Source organism: Phocoena sinus, chromosome 12 (assembly GCF_008692025.1).
Source record: "Phocoena sinus isolate mPhoSin1 chromosome 12, mPhoSin1.pri, whole genome shotgun sequence".
Taxonomy (NCBI): domain Eukaryota; kingdom Metazoa; phylum Chordata; class Mammalia; order Artiodactyla; family Phocoenidae; genus Phocoena; species Phocoena sinus.
Window position 1 is genome coordinate 79,189,494 of NC_045774.1, and position 13,070 is coordinate 79,202,563.

A 13,070-nucleotide genomic window follows, 5' to 3' on the forward strand; every position below is an offset into this window, starting at 1 on the left:
ATTTTAAGTACATGGGAGAGAGAAAAGACATTTCATAAGCATCCTTTGGAGTATTAAAAAGTCACAGTTTCCATAATTGTTCGCCTCTTAGCCTAAGAATTCACAACTGATTAAAGATAAGTTCTAAAGAGCTACATCTTCAATCGTATAAACTCTTTAATCTACAAACCCCAAGTATTTTGGCAATGTTATTATTATTTCATGGGCTCTGAATCTCTTTCTTTGTTTTACCGCCTAATGTCTGATTGTTTGCTCTGCTTTATTACAAAATCCACCCCCGCCCATCTTTCCCCTGCTCAACCTCTCTTTACTCAGTCTTTTAAAACATTCACGTGTCTCACCTTCACTAGGGTGTGTGTGCGAGGTTAGGCCAAAGTTTGGTTCTGCCCCCGTTTGAACTCTCCCTGGAAGGGGTGTGGGCTGCATTGCAGTCTGTTTTGGGGCCTCTTCTCTCTGTTGCTGGCAATCGCCTGAGACTTCCGCTCCCCAGCACTGTCTCCGCATCAATCCAGAGCTTGGCCTAAACTTCCAGTTGGCACATCCATTGCTTTCCTCCCACTGCTTCTCACTTCTTTAGGCGTCATTTTTATGGACTACATCTGATTGCCTTTTTGAGAAGACAGTGAGTAACCTTGTACATATTTTATCATTCACTGTTGCGGCCTGGCTTATAAAAACTTAGAACTATATCTTCTGGGAAACTGATTCCACTGGCAAATCTAAAACCTGCAAGATTTGGTCTGAAATAGCTTAAAATACTTTGTTATCTGCTAAGTGTTGGATTGGCTGAAAAGTTCGTTTGGAACATCTTAACGGAAGATCCCGAACGAACTTTTTGGCCAGCCCAATACACGACTATGTTCTACACTGAGTAAGGAGAGAACATTTTTAGATGATCAGTATTTGCTTGTCAATATGCATGTTGTAAACCATTGTTTCACCCCTGTTTGGTGGCATTATGAACATAGCTGAACTTTTTTTCTTATCTTGAATAAGTGGAAATACAATTGCTTAAGATGATAAGAACCTGTCATTTAAGAACTGCTGAATTCTTTATCTTTCTTGGCATATTACAAAGTATCTTAAATATTACATTATTATGCCTATATTACTATTAAGAGAGAAAAACTTTCTAAAGCATTGAGTAAGTCATTGATTTAACAAATATTCATCAAGTGCTTCCTTTGGTACCTGAATAAAGGCAATGAGTGTAATACCAAAACCAGAATGGAAAGTCTTGGTCCCAGAGGATGAATTAGGCATCAGATGTCCTATTATTAATTTCTCCAAGGACTTCTTTTTCCCTAAACTTCTCATCTCCCTGATTAAAATTCAGGCACTGAGTCTCTTTCGGTTTGATGGGTACAGGTGGAAGTGGGGGACTGGGATTGGGGAACTTTTCCTGATGCATTCATGATTAATTCGAATAAGGAAAACTGAGGTGCAAACATGAAGACCTCATTAACAGGGTTGCATCTCACTGTTTTTAATCACGCTTCTGCTCATTATTTTGTAGTTGTTGAACCTCCTTCAAATTTGATTGCCACGGAAGTCTCATCAAAATACGTTAAGCTAAGTTGGAATCCATCTCCTAGCCCAGTGACTGGCTATAAAGTTCTCCTTACACCCATGACCGCAGGAAGCCGACAGCATGCTCTGAGTGTGGGTCCTCAGACGACCACACTCAATGTTCGTGACCTCTCAGCAGACACAGAATACCAGATCAGCGTCTCTGCCATGAAGGGACTGACATCCAGTGAACCGGTTTCAATAATGGAGAAGACTCAGCCAATGAAAATTCAAGTGGGTGAGTTAATGGGTGTATCACTGAGTTTGGAATACCTGAAGGTCCATTTGCTAGTATGCTGGTTCAGGTTTACTTTTAAACAAAATGTTTGCAATAGTTTTCTTTTAAAGAAGGCTGCTTACTAAGAAAACCGGATACCGTAGGCCTTCCATATCTGAGGTTCCGTATCCACAGATGCAACCGCTGTGTGGTCTGACGTTGGTTGAATCTGCAGATGCGGAATCCGTGGATCTGGAGGGCTTACTTCCCTGTGCCATTTTATAGAATGGACATGAGCATGCCTGGAGTTTGGTGTGGGGAAGGAGGTCCTGGAACCAATCCCCCAAGGATACAGAGGGACAGCTGTATCTATATTTTATTGATTAATTTGTATTTGTTGAACTTTAATGGGCTTTCTTTCTTTTCACAGAATGCTCACGTGGTGTGGATATAAAAGCCGATATTGTGTTTTTGGTTGATGGTTCCTATAGCATTGGGATTGCAAACTTCGTTAAAGTTAGAGCCTTTTTGGAAGTTCTCGTCAAAAGTTTTGAGATTTCACCAAATAGGGTACAGATAAGTCTTGTCCAGTACAGCCGGGATCCGCATACTGAGTTCACATTGAAAAAATTCACCAAAGTTGAAGATATAATCGAAGCAATAAACACCTTCCCCTACAGAGGAGGATCTACCAACACTGGGAAAGCAATGACTTACGTTAGAGAGAAAATATTTGTGCCGAGCAAGGGTTCAAGAAGCGACGTCCCAAAGGTCATGATTCTTATCACGGATGGAAAATCTTCCGACGCTTTCAGAGACCCAGCTATAAAACTAAGGAATTCAGATGTTGAAATCTTTGCAGTTGGTGTGAAGGATGCTGTTCGCTCAGAATTAGAAGCCATTGCCTCTCCTCCTGCTGAGACCCATGTGTTCACAGTGGAAGATTTTGATGCTTTTCAGAGGATATCTTTTGAACTCACACAGTCTATCTGTCTTAGAATTGAGCAAGAATTGGCAGCTATAAAGAAAAAAGGTCAGTAGGCTTTGTAAAGTAAAAGTTATCCCTTCGTGAACACAGCATTTGTGCTTCTAAAATTGTGGATAATATGCTTTGTCAATTATTTTTATCTATAGGAAAAGGTAACCTTCCTATGTTATTGAAAACTACTGAACTTAACTCATTTAGCTCTGAGATATGACTTTCTCCTGGGTGTGGGTCAGGTATTTATTGGTGACAAAGCTGTTTATCCTAAGAGTCATGAGCTGTTTTTGATCTTAGATCCTCAGTCAGGGCGGGGAACCAGCTTTATCAAACCCATTTGTCGCATCCAGTTGAATAACCACGAATTGAGTGTCTACCATGTGTTAGGTGCTGAGCTAGTTGCTTTGAATCAAAGGTGACTGGAACATAGTCCTAGATCTTTGAATCCTCCTCATGCATTCTCTTTCCTGGACCATTTTTTGGGCATCCTTCCTCACATCTGGAATTCCCTATCCTTTTTTCTTCATTTGTCCAAATTCTGTTTTTCAACATTCGATTAAAAGTCCCATCTCTTTCATCAAGCTTCTTAATTGTTCTAGGGCTATAACACTTATCACTTATAGTCATTTGGCATTCAAATATACTACTTTCTTTTGTTAATTACTTTACACTCTCTTGTCTCTCCAATTTGATTGTATGTCCCCTAAGGACAGTGGGTGTGCCTTAAACATTGTGCCTTCCTATGATTTAGTTTAATAAGTATTCTTTTGTTAGGAAAAAATTTTAAATTATTACTTTGAAATATCTGTCTACCACCAAAGGTTAATATCTGATTGCCCAGGATGAATGGGAACATTTTGATGGTTCATTTTAGGTCTGTTACTGTTTTAAATATTCCAATTGTGGGCAGGACCATTCCATTAGTGCTTTGTCTTAGGGAGCTCAAAACTCTAATTCAGTTTTAACTGGTTATTTAAACACATAACTTAGTGTTATGAATGGTCAAGACAAATGATTAGGACCTCTTTGTGGGGCTGTGAGTGAGAGGCTTTCTCTCAGTGGTCTTGTGTACAACGTTTACTCAGTGCATTGGTCTCAATGACCACTCTCCCAAACGAATGTAAGCCATTTGAAAAAGTGTGTAGTCGTTAGGTCCATTTTTGGTTTATAGATTAAAAAATTTTAACTATGTCCTTTTTTTCTTCCCTTAACAGCTTATGTGCCTCCAAAGGATCTTGGTTTTTCTGAGGTGACTTCCTACAGTTTGAAAACCAGTTGGTCTCCTTCTGGAGAAAATGTTTTTTCATACCACATCACCTACAAGGAGGCTACTGGGGATGGTGAGGTGACAGTGGTGGAGCCAGCCTCGAGCACCAGTGTCGTTCTCAGCAACTTGAAGCCAGAGACCCTGTACCTGGTCAACGTGACCGCGGAATACGAGGATGGCTTCAGTACACCCTTAGCTGGAGAGGAGACCACCGCAGAAGGTGTGAGAGGGTTCTCCACTGTTTTCCCCAAACTAACGGTTTATTGTAGAACAAAGTTACCATTTGAAATAACCATCTGCTCTATAGTCCAACACTGTGAATGCCCTCGTAAGATTCAGTACCTTTAAAACACAGCTACTCATAAATCTTTATTTATTTATTTATTTTTGGCCGTGTTGGGTCTTCGTTTCTGTGCCAGGGCTTTCTCTAGCTGCGGCGAGCAGGGGCCACTCTTCATCGCGGTGCACGGGCCTCTCACTGTCGCGGCCTCTCGTTGTGGAGAGCATAGGCTCCAGACGCGCAGTCTCAGTAGTTGTGGCTCACGGGCCTAGTTGCTCCGTGGCATGTGGGATCTTCCCAGACCTGGGCTCAAACCCGTGTCCCCTGCATTGGCAGGCAGATTCTCAACCACTGCACTGCCAGGGAAGCCCTCATAAATCTTTTTGAAAAGAGAAAAACTCTTAAGTAAAAGACCCTAGATTTATTGTGATGAATTTGAGGTTGAGACATAGAGAACTGTTAATAATTATGGAACTAACTCTGGAAATACTGCTTATCTAGCATTTTCTGTCCCATGTACCAACAGTGTCGTGTTCAGATACTTCTGAAACTACCAAACTTCTGATGGCGAATATATATTACCAAATTTTTTTCTTTTTTAAAATTGTGGTAAAATATACATGTATATACATAAAACATAAACGTGACCGTTTTAACCATTTCAAGTGTACATTTCAGTGACAATTAGTACATTCAATGGTTGTGCTAACATCACCACATTCATCTCCAGAACTTTTTCATCTTGCAAAACTGAAACTCTCTACCTGTTAAACAATAACTCTCCATTCCTGCTACCCTCTGTCCCCCCGACCATGGCAACTTTCTGCTTTCTGTTTCTATGGATTTGATGACTCTAGGTTTCCATGTGAGTGGAATCATACAGTATTTGTCCTTTGGTGACTGGTTTATTTCCCTTAGCCTAGGGTCCTCAGGGTTCATCCGTGTTTGTAGCACGCGTCAGAATGTTCTTTCTTCTATGGCTGAATGATATTCCGTTGTATGTATATACCAACATCGGTGGACACTTGGGTTGCTTCCACCCCTTAGTTATTGTGGACAATGCTGCTAAGAACATGGGTGTACAAAGTTTACCAGATATTTTAAGCAATATTTGTTTAGATGTGTCCACCTTACTAGATAGATTTGAATACTTTCTGATACATTTCTCTACATTTGACATTTAAAGGATTCCAGTGAACCTGGTTAGCAGGCCAGCACCAGACAATTACTCTTGATATATACAGTGAATATTACAAGAGATATCAGTCATTCTTCTCCATTTTTATTCGATACAGAAGAGGCTGAAACAGCAGCGTGAGGAATTTTAGTTACAAAGAAGTACTGGCTCACAGGGAGGGTATATGTTGGTCTACCTGCTGATAAAAGCTAGAGAATCTTTTCTCCGAAAAAATTTTCAAATAAGATTGATTTTTCTTTTGTGTATGGTTTAGGTATATTTCTGCCCGAAGGCTAGTAGATAAACTAAATGGCCTAAGATGTCTTCTTGTCTTATGATTTTTGTGCTAGTATAACCTAGCAGTCCACACTTAGATATTTATGACTTTCTGATGATTTCTCTGTAATGCCCACACTGCGGCTTCATGAGCCTGGCCCTCTTTCTTCAGCACTTTGGGATGGGGATGGAACTATGCCTCAAGAAGAAATTGAAGTCTAAAGGGTTTTTGAATAGAGCCAACTGTATTCGTTTACACTCTAGTTTTTGGTCATTGGGCTACTACAATAGAATTTGATAATACCTTTCCAATTCTGCTGCCTGTACTGAAATCTGAGATTTAGATTTTCTTTTGTCAATGAGGAAGTGTCTGATTCAACACCTTTATTAGACTAGCACTTATTGAGCTTCTGCCATGTGTCAGGTACTGATAATTGATGTGATAATTGTTTCCAAACAATGATAATTGTTTCCATGGCTTGTCTCATTTAACTGCCTCAGTAACCCTACAGATAGTCACATTTTTACTGTTGAGTGATCTGAGACTCAAAATTATACATTAATTAAATTTCAGAGCCAGTATTCAAATCCATCAGTTTTGTTTTGACTAATTTAGTCTTTTTCCTTGCCATATTAAATGAATCATTGATGTAAGTCTGCCACCTGCCATTTCTTTCTTTTCTTGAGATATACAACTCCTTTTTCCCTGGAGTGGTCTATGGATGTGTTGGACATTTAGATAAACTTCTAATTGTATGTGAGGTGCATGCAGATATATTGCACTGTGGTTTTACCCCAGTAGATTTAGTTCATCTCTCTTGACTGTGTTGTCCATATGAACAATTTGCTTCTTAAACAAAAAGGCCATTAAACCACAAAATCAAATGATGTTCTTACATGGGCTTAGCGAAAATTTCATTTAAGACTGAGTGCGTGGATGTTACTTACATTGTAGTTTAACCTCGGGATTTAGATTCAACTAGCATTCATTAGGTGCCTACAATGTATCTGGTGTAACACATGTATGATTTAATTATTCTCAAGGCAAATGACTGTGCAGATAAAAAAATGAATTGTGGTACTGATTGGATAAGAGAGTTTGTTCAAGTGGGTAAATGTGGTAGACCTGGGTGTTAGGTATTATCTTCCTACTTTTCTGAGAAAATCTAGTAAGAGTGAAAGCCTTGTTACTTATGTTTGAGGAAACAGATTGTTTTTATTTTTGAATTTTATGTCAACATTAATTTACAATTTAATAGAGTATTTATGATATTAAAAGTTTACTGTTATATACCTCTTTATTTGATTAAAAAGTTGACAGTACTTCTTTTCTTTCTGAGTATTGTAGAGTGTTTGCTCTTTCAGAATCTAGTTAATAGCTGGCTAAATGCATGCAGGAACCAGGAGGTTTGTCAAAAAGCTGCTCATGGATTTGCTGAGAGAAATGCTATAATTTAGTGATCAAAAACTACTGTTTTATTTTTCACATAAAATCAGTCAACTTATTATTTTTTAAATTTCAGTAAAAGGAGCACCTCGAAACCTAAAGGTGACGGATGAGACTACAGATAGCTTTAAAATTACCTGGACTCAGGCTCCGGGGAGAGTCTTAAGGTATCGAATTATCTATAGACCAGTTGCTGGTGGAGAAAGCAAAGAGGTTACCAGCCCAGCCAATCAGAGGAGGAGAACGCTGGAGAACCTGACTCCAGACACAAAATATGAAGTATCTGTAATTCCTGAATATTTCTCAGGATCTGGCTCTCCGTTGACTGGAAATGCAGCCACTGAAGAAGGTAGAGAAAATATGCTCATCATTTGGTAACAACTGAAATCTTAGACTGTAGGAGCAGCTTTGGACAACTATGCAGATGCTATGAGCCATGAGACACTTTGTCTCAATTATCTGAGTATCTTCGACGGTAGTCCTATTAGACTTGTCTTACTCAAATGTTTGACTTACTCATGACAACGTTTATTGGTGTCAAAAGAACCTGAATGCTATGAGATGGTCTAAATATTCTTTTAAAATAATATTATTAAATATTCGAATATAAACTGAAGGATGACTAGGGATTAAAAATCAAACCGTTATGTACCATTGAGAGGGATTACATATCGTTTCTTCAGGAATATTTAAGAATATTAACATGTTTTTATTTAAATGGAATGGTTAGGCTCCTAGGATAGATTCTGATATTAGTTGCAAATTATTAATATTTAATGTGTGGTTTCATTGAGGAAAATTAAGACACTTAATTTTCATTTTATTCCTTATCTTTAAAGTTTTTTAAAAATAATAATAACTACATATGAGCAATAATGAAGTTATTAAGCAACTATTTGTATCAGGTTCTGTGCAAAGAGCTTTTCGTATATTATCTCATTTAATCCCTGCATAGAATCTATGAAGTTGTTACTTTTTTATCCTAGTTCTACAAAAAAAATGGAGGCCAAGGGAACTAAATAATAGCTCAGAGTCATGTTGCTCATATGTGGTGAATCTGAGTTTGTGGACTTTATTGCCCTTGTGCAGACATGTTCTAGCTGGGCCTGCGTCACTACTTCCCTCCTGGTGCAGCCTAGCTAATTAGCCTCTCCTGCAGAGACACTTTCTCTTTCCACCTGCTCTCTTCCTCCTCTCTTCCCTCTGGGAAGTCACTTCTGTTTCACTCTTTCCAGTTGGGGACCTAGGGCTCTTTGTGCCAGGCACCAGAAAAAGACCCAATGATGCTTGACCTTTCTATTTTCTGGAGTTAAAGTGGCTGGAGATGTGTGCCTGGTGGGGAGAGTCATAGACTTGGGTGCCTTGAGACCCTTCAGAGACCACATGGCCACTCTACCAGGAAAGGCATGAAAAGCCAAACATAGTTGCAAAGAGACGGGCAGCCTTTGAGTTTTACCCAAGACTTGACCTCGTTTGGGCTGTTTCCTCTCATATATTTTTTCTAGGGACGGCATTATTTTTATCATTTATCATTTTTATCACATTGGTGCATTTCATGGCCATCACATTTAGACGTTCATAGCATTATGCTAACAAACCTTTTTACTGATAATTTCGTAGCAGAGTTAAACTCTCCATTGTGATACTAATCAGCACGTATACATTTTATAGTGCTTTGTTCCACTTTTAGAGAAAACATTGAAGTCTTTTACATGAAAGATTCTAACATGAAAGATCTTAGCATGTGTAAATACAGAAGAGGAGTTAGATGGCTTTTGCTTTGTTTCTACTGACACATAGGGACCAATTTAGAGATGCTTAAACTCTTCTGGCCAGTCAATAGTTACGATAGCCATAATCTCACCTAGGATATAAATTTGATTTCATATATATATATATATAAAGCAACAAAGTGTATTTTAAGTCATTTTATTAAATAATGAGTTTTGATGTTGTTGTTATTTTTTAATGAAGTTAGAGGGAACCCAAGAGATTTAAGAGTTTCTGACCCTACGACATCAACTATGAAATTATCTTGGACTGGGGCACCAGGAAAAGTGAAACAGTATCTCGTCACATACACCCCCGTGGCAGGAGGCGAGACTCAAGAGGTCACTGTGAAGGGAGACACAGCCAATACTGTCCTGAGAGGATTAAACGAAGGGACACAGTATGCCTTATCTGTGACAGCCTTGTATGCGTCCGGGGCTGGAGATGCCCTTTTTGGAGAAGGGGCAACGCTTGAAGGTAATTACTGTCATATTGTATAGAAATCCCTGAGCTTGCTTGCGATCGCATTTAGGGAGCTTAAAATGTTTTCAGAGAATGAAATCTGGGAGTGTGCGATCCTTTTTCTTAAAAGGAATTTGTATTGAAAAATAAGTAGTCATAAAACTGCCTCTTATTCAGAGACGTAGAATGTAAGCTACTGAAACAATTAAGTTTGGTTGGGGAGAAGTGTATTGGGGAGCTGAGCGCGTGGTAAGGCCGTAGAAATGTGTCTGCAGTGCCATGGACTGGTTAAATGGAGAATAGGTGTGTGACACTTGGGTGGGAAGGGGCCTTGGGAAGCATTTGCGGAGAAAGAGGGTTTGGATTGCCCAAGGTAACGCAGCTGCTGTCATCACCCAGGAGCAGAAACCTTTTTTGGACTCTCGGCCTCTTTTCATACACCATGCATATAAGCATTCACAATAGCTTGAAAAATGTGAGAATCCAAGTTACTGTTTATTTGTTTTCTAAATGATCTCTAAAATTCAGTTCAGAGTTAGAAGTTCAAAGTTAGTGCAGTGCTTAGTAAGAACCATCGAGACCAGAGCTGTTTCCTTGGTTCTCTGGAGTTCATTGTCAGAGGCCTTCATATCTCTTAGGCTCTTTTGAACTACAATGGCAGCTTAGATTTGACTCACCACAACCACAAAGTAAGTCCTGTGTGAGAGAAAATACAAATGTAGCTTAACCGCAATGAGAATGGATTGTAGTGTTAAAAAGAATTATCCGTGGATGGTTACAATGATGACTCAGTTCCATAGCTGGGGGCCTAAATGGGAGATCAGGTATAGCTTTCCTTTTGTTATCACCATCTTTTCTATGACTTATTTAAAATAATTGTAGGAAGAAAATAAATCCGAAGTATCTTTTGTAATGTGAGATTACAGTGATATTAGGCAAAATCTCCATCAAATTTAGTGAATCCAAGAGCTTGGAGGACTGTATATGTTATGATTGACAGGGACGAGGCCTACAAGAGGCAGTTTTGATTGAAACGTCAAGACTTAGTCAAGAAATAAGAACAGATAGACAAAAACATTCTAATCAAAATTCTATCTCTGGACTTCCCTGGTGGTGCAGTGGTTGAGAGTCCGCCTGCCGATGCAGGGGACACGGGTTCGTGCCCCGGTCCGGGAAGATCCCACATGCCGCGGAGCGGCTGGGCCTGTGAGCCATGGCTGCTGAGCCTGCACGTCCGGAGCCTGTGCTCCGCAACGGGAGAGGCCACAACAGTGAGAGGCCTGTGTACAGCAAAAAAAAAAAAAAAAAAAAAAAAAAAAAAATTCTATCTCTAAGAGTCATCAAGAGTTTAAGTCCAATACTCTGTGAGATTTATTATTAGAAGAGGATTTAAACGAAAGATTAAATAGCAGCGCGTGAAGTACTGATTATCAGAAGAGTCCTGGTTTGGCTACCTTGCCATGTGACTTTGAAATAATCCCTTAACCCTGCTGAGCCTCAGTCTACCCATCTATAAAGAGGGGACGACCACTGTTCCCCCTTCCTCCCAGACTTACTGTGGAGATCAAATGGGAGAATGTAAGTGAAACGCTTTGGCAACTCTAAATAAAATACCCCACGTATATGAAATTCATCAAGGGGAAACAACATTCACTTTAGAACTGATATCTAAAAATACAGCTTTTGTAAGTATTTCAAAGATATTGATTGGTTACTCTAAAGTTTTGAAAATAATGAGAGGAATGGAAATTGCCTTAATTACAGAGACATAATCCAAACAACAAAAGCATGTGATCTCCGTATCTGGAGCAGCGTTCAGAATTTCTGAGAAGATTGTCCTTTTCTTTTGACCTTTGAAGTCCTCTTTCTCATGTGCTTTCTACAGGCTTTCAACGTAGATTATTCATAGGATTTTTTAAGGATCAACTTTTGAGCTTTTATTTTTATAGAATAGCTGGAGATTATATTTGCGAACATTTCTCTCTTATAAAGGGTATCTTAGAAATAATGTAATAGTTTTACTTCTGCTTGTACCTTTTAACCTTCTGCAGTTCTTCTGCATTTCTTACTTTAAAAATATATTTATATTCAGTCAAAAGTCTTGATTCTAAAGATTAAGGCATCTTTACTAAGAATAATGTATTACCAATTTTTAGAAAATAAAATGTACATTTTAACTGAACAGCAAACATATACTACTGGGTGATGATTTTTCTAGGCCAGGTGTATAGCTAAACTGTTTATAATTTTATGCCTTCGAGCATGGGGTATAGAAAATCTAACAACTTGTATGCACGTGTGAGTGTGCATACACACGTATCTGATCAGAAATAATCTCGACGGGAGATGCACAGGTAGTAAAATAAATTAAAAAATTACTGTTTCCCATTCCCTGAGAAGGAAGAAAGCTAGATGATTTGCAAGTTCCCTTTAAAAATATAGTTAATTCATAGCTAAATTGTAAGAGTAGATTTTTTTCCATTGACACCAAAGCTCTTTACTGTAGTGAAGGATTAGAGAAATTACCGCCAGCCTGATTTTATTAACATATTTATCTCATTGCACGATGTGTGGTAAACCTGAGGAATATGGGAAAGCATAGTTGTGACTAAGTGAAAATAATAGAAGGCTTTTGCCCCTGGTTATTCTATTTCATGTTATTATATTAACCTAGCCAAATCCACATACCATATACAGGAATAGGATATGATGGTAAATGCAGGGAATGGAAAGCCCAGAAACAGAGCCAGGCCACTGCTTTTGAGGGTTGCTGTTTTTCTAATCTGTTTTTCTCTGGGGAGAGGAGGTGGTTAGAGCAGACCTTGAAGGAATGTTTCTTCCGTCCAGTGGCATGGCTCAGCCAGCAAGGGCATTCTGTGGGTTGAAAACTGTATAGATTGACTGAAGTGCATTCTATTCAATTAAAAAAGAATTAAAAAAAATAATCAGTGTGGTCTACAACCATCCCTAACTTGAATCTGTTTCCTAGTGCTTTCTTGAAATGTCGCCAATGATCAGAAAATTCCCCTGTCCCTGGAAGAGAGATTTATCAGCACTGGCGTTGGGGAAGTTCATGGTTGGCCCCAGTACTGTATGAAACAGAATCACAAAGGCAGAATTTATTACCATTTCAGATCCAAACTTCGGAGGGATCTGAGCCCAAACTGTTAGGTTTGATTAACATTGTTTCTTTCTCCTGTTGTTGTTCAAGTGGGTTTAATGTAATTACTAAAACAATGCTGTACATGTAAACGAACTTTAAGTCTTGAAAGAACTTTTGGTTGTCACTGTTAGTGTTTACAGAGAGGCAAACCTGCCCTTATAAACCTCGAAATGAATAATGCCCATTTTAATTCAGAGATTTACCACAAGTGAATGAAAATTTCAGTTTTGGAATAATACAGTTCTTTTATTTTTGAGTGTGTTTTTTGCCTATGGAAAAGATGATTTTTTCAGAATTTCCTTTGTTTCAGTTGCCATAGCAACTCTCCAGTGTCCTACACATGAATGGCTTCCTATACATCAAATCAAGCTAACTCAGCTGACATTCTGTTACAATGAGGTTTTTAGCACATCACAGGAATTCTTCTGCAAGATGTTGAGTGACATGGGGCCCCTCCAAG

General features: G+C 38.9%; 1 protein-coding gene across 5 annotated transcripts in view; it reads left to right on the top strand.

Moving 5' to 3' along the window:
* COL12A1 (collagen type XII alpha 1 chain) overlaps positions 1-13,070 on the top strand; it is a 114,067-nt gene that overhangs the window by 16,984 nt on the left and 84,013 nt on the right. For all 5 annotated transcript variants that reach the window (XM_032650699.1, XM_032650698.1, XM_032650701.1 and 2 more), the window contains 5 exons: positions 1,517-1,807; positions 2,217-2,819; positions 3,983-4,255; positions 7,292-7,564; positions 9,190-9,462. In XM_032650699.1, the coding sequence (XP_032506590.1) occupies positions 1,517-1,807; positions 2,217-2,819; positions 3,983-4,255; positions 7,292-7,564; positions 9,190-9,462 (1,713 nt within the window). The remainder of the gene's footprint in view (positions 1-1,516; positions 1,808-2,216; positions 2,820-3,982; positions 4,256-7,291; positions 7,565-9,189; positions 9,463-13,070) is intronic.